General features: G+C 46.3%; 1 protein-coding gene across 1 annotated transcript; it reads left to right on the top strand.

Annotated features, from left to right (window-relative positions):
- Positions 1-1,333: 1,333 nt before the first annotated feature.
- On the top strand, positions 1,334-6,688 carry SHISA3 (shisa family member 3). The gene is made up of 2 exons (XM_084860325.1): positions 1,334-1,871; positions 4,909-6,688. Exons 1-2 carry the CDS (start codon positions 1,481-1,483, stop codon positions 5,361-5,363), a joined length of 846 nt encoding a protein of 281 aa, XP_084716451.1. The 5' UTR covers positions 1,334-1,480; the 3' UTR covers positions 5,364-6,688.
- The last annotated feature ends 315 nt before the right edge of the window (positions 6,689-7,003 follow it).

Here is a 7,003-nt window from a genome sequence, read left to right as displayed (position 1 = left end):
TAGGGGACGATGGGAGTTGCAGTCCAACACATCTGGAGGGCACCAGGTTGGGGAAGGCTGCTGTATATTATAGGCCACCAACTTGGGGCACAGGTCCCATAAGTGGCCCAGTCAGCCGTGGACTGTAACGTATCTGGACAGGAGCAGGTGATCTTGTTGGCCTGGCTGCAGCAGTCAGGCTGGTCTTTCCGCCTGCTTCGTTTGTGCGGCTTCCTGCCTCAATAGCACCAAGGCACTGGCAGCTCCAGATGCACTGCAGCTCACACAGTAGGGCTTGTGACTCACCTGCCGAAAGCATGCAAAGCGCCTTTGCTTTCTCGCAGAACAACTTCAGCCATGCCCACCAATGAAGAACTAAGGAGCAGGGCCTCTTTCCAGGACAGATGACAGAGCTGCTGTGCGAGTTTGAGCCTTGGCTCCACTTTTTAGGAATAAAACACTGTTTACATTGTCCTTGATGCAATTCTGAGATCGTAACTAAACCTCACGCGTGTAGCTTATGACGACGGTGGTTGTACTTTTGCGCTACTGCTAAGCCTTACGCCAGTGCTCTGCCCCAGCTAACTTTCCCCACTGCAAGAAAGGCATTTCCGCCTGTACAGGAAACAGCCTACAACCCTACGTATGTTGGGAAACTGCAGCCACACTGGGCAAACGTCTTCCATGTAGGAACCTGACTGATCACTGTTGGAAACAGGAGAATGGAAACAGTCTGATCCAGCAGGACCCTTCTTTTGTTATGAATTTTGTGAAGCAGTCTTCAGGAGAAGACTATCTGAGAAATCACCACCACCGTGCCAGCTCCAAGATTCTGGAAGCTCTCCAGAAAGGCCCCCTCCAGGGAAGCACCCCTCCTTCCTCTGACCTTCCTGGTTGCCTTGCCATCCTCTGGAGCCAGCCTTTGACCTGCACGACGCCTCCTGCGTGGCCGTTTCTTTTTGGCAAGGGCAGCGGCTGTCCTGCATGTTTACCTGGAATGCAAATGCCACAGAACGACCCATGCGTCGGGTTCACTGAGCTGCAAGACAGAGATGCGGGGGTGATGGGAGTTGTAGTCCCACACATCTGGAGGGCGCCGGTTGGGGAAGGTTGCTGTAACACTTCAGCTGCTGCATTTCTGCCTGCCACGTAGCTCTTAAAGGAAGAGGGTCCTGACCAGGAAAAGAAGAGTGGCCACAACCCTAAAAGTACAGGGAAACCCAGAAGCTGAGGGGACGAAGGAAGGGGGCTCTCTTACCTCTCGTCCCGAGGCTCCTTTTGACAGGGGAATGGGGGGGGGCAGGCAGGCCCGACGACGTGGTCGTCGTCCTCAGTGGGAGAGGCCGGGAGAGGAGGAGCTGACGGGGTGCCCTCGCTGGCGTCACGGCCTTCTCCCTCCAAGCGGCTCTCACGCCGGCCCAGTCCTGCCACTCCGCTCCCACCCTGCGGGTGCCGCCACGCTCCAGCCGCGGGCCTCCGCGGGAGGGCAGCGACGACGTGAATGCGCGCTAGCGGGACACGCGGCGGCGGGAGGGCGACTGCGAATTCGCGGCGGCGGCGGCGCCCCGAGCGGCGGGCAGCGCGCGCGGCCATGGGCGCCGAGTGGCTGCGCCGCCTGCTGCTGGGCTGCTGCTTGGCGTGGCGCTGGGGCAGCGGCGCGCAGGAGGCGGCGGCGGCGGGGCTGGGCAGCGGCGAGTATTGCCACGGCTGGGTGGACGCGCACGGCAGGTCCTTCGACGGCTTCCTCTGCCCGGAGCGCTTCGACGCGCCCGACGCCACCATCTGCTGTGGCTCGTGCGCCCTGCGCTACTGCTGCGCCGCCGCCGGGGCGCGCTTGCAGCAAGGCGGCTGCACCAACGACCGCGAGCCGGAGCGGCCGGCTGGGAGCGCCCGTGAGTGTCGGGGCCGAGAGGGCGGAGGGACGCAAGCCGAAAGGCTGGGCTGCTGCTGCTGGGAGGGGCGGGCTGCTGCTCCTCCTCCACTCCACGGGGAGCTCTTGCAGCCCGCTCCCGCGCAGCATTGTTTCCCCGGGATTCAAACTCCCATTGCAAGTCGTATGATCTCAGTGGGACTTTGACTTCGCCGTTCCGGCTGATTAGGATCGGCAAGCATCGCCCCTTGGCCGTGCAAGATCTACGGATGGGTTGGAATCTGACCTGGATTCCTGCATTGAGCAGGGGGTTGGGCTCGATGGCCTTGTAGGCACCTTCCAACCCCACTATTGTATGATACGCATATTTACTCAGACGTAAATCCTCCCGAGCTGTAAAGTCAGCGTGCCTAAGCTTGCAGCCTCAGGACCTGGAGCTTGAGGGACGCTTCCCTCCCGCCTTGATGGGAGGAAAATTGCTGGCCGATCCCGTATTTTGGAATCCGAAGCGTATTTTAAGTCAAATCCTGAGCATGCTTACTCAGAAGTTAAGTCCTAAGAAAATGTATACAGCACTGAAGTCTTCTGGTTGATTTGAATTCAACCCACCTCTCTCGAAAGCATCATAACCATTGTTACACAGCAGTTAACCTAAGAAAACCCCAATGAAATTTTTCTCCTTTTTTTCCCCCCAGCGAAAAGTACACTTGTCCCATCTAGCGTTTCCGAAATAAGGATACTATGCTGTACAGCTCTCTGCTGCGCTTAGGTATACTTTCTTCAGGGATGTAAACAGTTACGTCAAGGATTTCTAGTATTTAACGAACTAGCAGTGCAATCCTATCCATGTCTTCCCCGAAGAAAGCCTCCTTGAGTTCAATAGGAAAGTGTGTATAGGACTGCAGAGCAAGGCTGCAGTGGAAACCAGTTCAGTTACTTACCCGGGACTAGTCCTCATTGAATTCAATAGGACTTACTTCTGAGTAGATACACATAGGATTGCACTGTAAATCCCTTGCAAGAGTTTTAAAAAATAAATGAAAAAGGGATGGACTCCGACTGTGATTCTGCCCCAAAGAAGGAGGCGTTTCCTATCCATCCGAGGAGGTCAGGATCTGTCTTGGATCTGACAGGGTTTGTATGTGGCTGCTATGAATCTAGTTATTAAGAGATAAAGGCTGCAATCTTAAATGCAATTACGAGGAACAAGTAATTTGCTGCGCATAGATTTGCGGGGCAAACTTTATTCACCAGCAGAGGAGGTGGCTGGGTAGGTCCTCAGAAAATGCAGAAAGCCTTTTCCTTCTGTCGACCACTTCATGCTTTTAATCAACTGAGAAAGGGATCAGAAATAGGGAAGCTCATGAATGCTATTGGGAAGACTCCCTAGATTTTTTTTTAAAGGGGTGACAAGCAGCCCTTTCTGGAACAAAAAGTTATTGCAGATAATTATGTCTTATTCAAGTACTCGGCCAGGATTATACATGTTTCCTTTCAAAGCTACTGCCTGGCTCACCTTGGGTAGTAAATACTGCAATCTGATTATAAAATGAAAACGTCAGGGTGAACTCTACCGCTGTGTCTAGTTAATCAAAGAAGTAAGGTCATTTGCTGCCCAGGGGGTGGGGTTACCCCTTTAAACCCTTCCACCAAAATATAGTGATGTAGCTTGTAGTAAAAGAAGATTTAATTTATGGCACATATTGGTTTTCTGTTTGTGTTCCTGAGTTTCACTGTCACTGGGGAAATGGGAAAATGTTCAGCTCACAAGGGTAGGCAGTACAGGAACCACTATGTGTGGGATGTCTCTACTTTCCATATTAAGTGAATATCTGATTATATTAAAAAGGAAGCTTGCGCAGCTGAGCAAACCTGACACTATCCATGGAAATGCGCCCAAACCTCAAATCAGCTTCTTACTTTTTCTTTTCCAACTTTTAAAAAAGGCACCTTGACTATGTTTGCAAAGTCCATCCAGGGTGTTTTGGGTTTTTTTTGGGGGGGCACCTGGATTCTATGCATCCTTACTTGCAAGTCCCTTTGAGTTCATTGGGACATACTCCCAAGTAAGTGTGCATAGGAATGTAGCATAGGATTACTCATCTGTATAGGGGGTAAGTCCCACTGCCATCGAGCCCAGCGTGTTCCGGATTTTAGTCTTGTAGTGCTTTAATTTTACCGGTGGCATACGCAGCAGTTCTAGACCTTTGGAACTGCAATGGCCTGGTTTCAAAGAATTCCAGTGCTGGGATAGAAGTTTTCAAAGTATAAAAAAATAATAATAGAAATCAAGAATGTTGACCCATCAGAAAAAGATCCCAGGGGCAGTAGCGGAGTACCTTTGCTAGGACCAGCTAAAAGATGGCAAAGCACAGTGCTAGCCTTAGAGTTTCACAAAAGTTTTTCTCAGGTTCAGTGTTAAATTAAAAAAAAAAATGGAGGGAGAGAAGAACAAGATTTTGCTGGTATATGGCATGGCGGAGGCCCAATCTGCAGTTGGTATCTGAAGAAGACAACAAGGCCTTTGCAACTAATTAGCTCTTTGCGAGTGATTAGAATATGCCTAGTTGAAAAAAGATGATTGGAAACAGCTACTCTTCTAAGAGCAAAGCAGATACAACAAGTGAAAGCCAATTGAACACTAGGGTTAGAGTGGATTTAACTACCAGACAATTCTAGTAGAGTAGTATCATTCATAGCACCTTGGGTCCCTTAAAAAGTGCTGTCCAGCAAAACTGTGCTGTCCCACATGTAAGATGTAGAGGCTGAACAAAGGGCTGAGTGCAGAGCTGGTTAGGCCATGTTGCTAAATCTGAGTGATTTTGAGAATTTATTTAGAGAATTGATGTGCTTCTAATTAGCCATAGCATCTTGAGTAAAACACGTAAGTTACTTATCCAGTGAATTAGTGTCAGGTCTGGAATTAAGAGCTGCTATTATTATGTGATAATCTTTCTGAAGTACTTGGTATTTTGGAGAAAATTGAATATAAATACTTTGGTTCTTCATAAACTCAAGTATGACTATTATATTTGGAATTTCTTTTCTTTTATGTTCAGAACCAATCTACGTACCATTTCTCATCGTTGGGTCAATTTTTGTCACCTTCATTTTCGTGGGTTCCTTAGTTGCCGTTTATTGTTGTACATGTTTGAGGCCTAAGCAAACATTGCAGCAGCCCATAAGATTCTCTCTTCGAAGCTACCAGATGGAGACTTTACCAATGATCCTGACCTCCAGTAGCCTGAGGACTCCATCAAGACAATCCAGTACTGCAACCAGCTCCAGTTGTACTGCTGGCTCAATCCACAGGTTTTCATTTGCCAGGCCAGAATCTGGGTACATTGTGGGATCTTCACCTCCTCCTTACACAGCAGGCTGTTTACAAATGGGCCATTCTATCAACCTCTCTCAGCCATCTGGTCTTTTGGTGTCAGCACCGTATTTCTCATATCCTCTTGATGCAGAGCCATCTCTGACTGGGAAGAGCGTGCCAGATCTTAGCCAGAGTTGAAAGGAGTTTTCAGAACAACAGGTTCACAAAAAAGCACAACTCACTTCTGCTCTATCTGGTTTTCATTGATGTGTTCTCTGGTTATGGGATTGAAAACGATGTGAATGGGTGAGTTGCCCTTTTCAAAATGCAAATTCTTGCAAGAAATTAAAAAGAAAGAACAGTATTGCTTTAAAAATGTGGCTCACAGCTGAATACACATTTCCAAGCAATATTAATTTAGAGGCAATATTGTTTTCGAAAAGGGTCACCTGACCACTGTGATTTTATGTTGGTGACTAAAGTATTCTCTTCAGTAGGTGTTTAAAGCTACGCATCTAATGTGAGCAGAGCTCCTCCAGCATACATTTATCTGGGAGCAAGCTCTACTCAGCTCAGTAGGGCTTACATCTGAGTAGACATGCATAGGATTGTACTGCCAGCAGTCAAATCGTTTGATGAGTTTATTTAGGTAATTGGTAGCATTGCTATTTCATTGGAAACTTAAGACATGCGCTTAATTTTCTCCAGCTTCAGTAAGTGAGAAGTTAGCTGGATCATGCCTGATGTTTTATTCCAAATTAATCCAATTGTTAAAACATAGGCATATATAAACAATTTTCACCAGAATTCGAATCACTTTTTATAAAGGAAATGGCTTTATAAATAGGTATTGAAAGATTGGGGCACTAAAATAGGATGTTATAAAATCATACGAGGTTAATGGTTCTAAGTACCAGAATTTTTTTTTAAAGGTATCAGCACTCCAGTCCTAACTAAAGGTGTCCTAACTAAAACTTGCTATGCCAGGAAAAAGGGATTTAGAATGGGCTGTTCTGACAGTATAGATGGCAGTACAGGTTGCTGTGCTAGTGTAAAAGATTTTGTGGTTTTGCAGGCAGATGCAATAGTATAAATATTTAGATCTGTGATGTCAGTGAGGATATTTACTGACAGAGCAGGCTATTTTACTAATGAGTTTTAACTAGAACTATGAACACATTTTTTCACCATCAAGAGAGAAGGTGTAATAAAACTTACAAACTATACCATCATTTCCCTGATTGCCAATGTAAAACTTTAAAATGCTATAGTACCATTAGTCGTATGTATTTTTGCCAGAATGTATTTATTGTGTCTTGTTCTGTGACTTGGAGAAGTTGGTTTTATTTGTAACATTAACACTATATAAAATAATGTTTAAGAGCTGTAATTTAAAATGTATTGACAACATTAACCATATTTAGTGGTCGCAGGGTTTCTTCCAATAAAACGCTCTATGGTGGAAATATTTTGGTTATTGAATGTGTTTATATTTTGAATTAATAAAAGTAACTTACTATTCGACAATGTTGTATATTTAAAAAGTTCCGTGTAAGACTTAATTTCACTGCAGAGTCTACATTAAAACATATGAAAATCTTAGTCAGAAATCAAGTTTAAATAGCTATGTAAACTGTACTCCAATTGTAAGCATTAATGTGGAAGGAGCCTCCTTTAAAACAAATGTGACTGGCTTTCTTCCAAGTGGGGGTGTACTCCCACACCTATTCAGTTGGGAAAAAAGCCCTGTTGTGCTCAGTGGGAATTCTGAATATACATTGACCTGGTTTGCACAACATGACAGCCCACGTGACTTCTGTTTGAGTTATTTGAGAGTT

Source organism: Heloderma suspectum, chromosome 5, assembly GCF_057233095.1.
Source record: "Heloderma suspectum isolate Gila_16-S chromosome 5, 16-S_ref, whole genome shotgun sequence".
Lineage (NCBI taxonomy): Eukaryota > Metazoa > Chordata > Lepidosauria > Squamata > Helodermatidae > Heloderma > Heloderma suspectum.
The sequence above is the reverse complement of the archived record's forward strand: the minus strand, read 5'-3'. Positions and strand labels throughout refer to the sequence as shown.

What these genes read in the sequence shown, in the direction of transcription:
- SHISA3 (XM_084860325.1), top strand. Translation starts at nt 1,481, where the DNA reads ATGCGCGCTAGCGGGACACGCGGCGGCGGGAGGGCGACTGCGAATTCG. An exon ending in GCGGCCGGCTGGGAGCGCCC is followed by an intron (nt 1,872 to 4,908) that starts GTGAGTGTCGGG and finishes TTTTATGTTCAG; the next exon opens with AACCAATCTACGTACCATTT.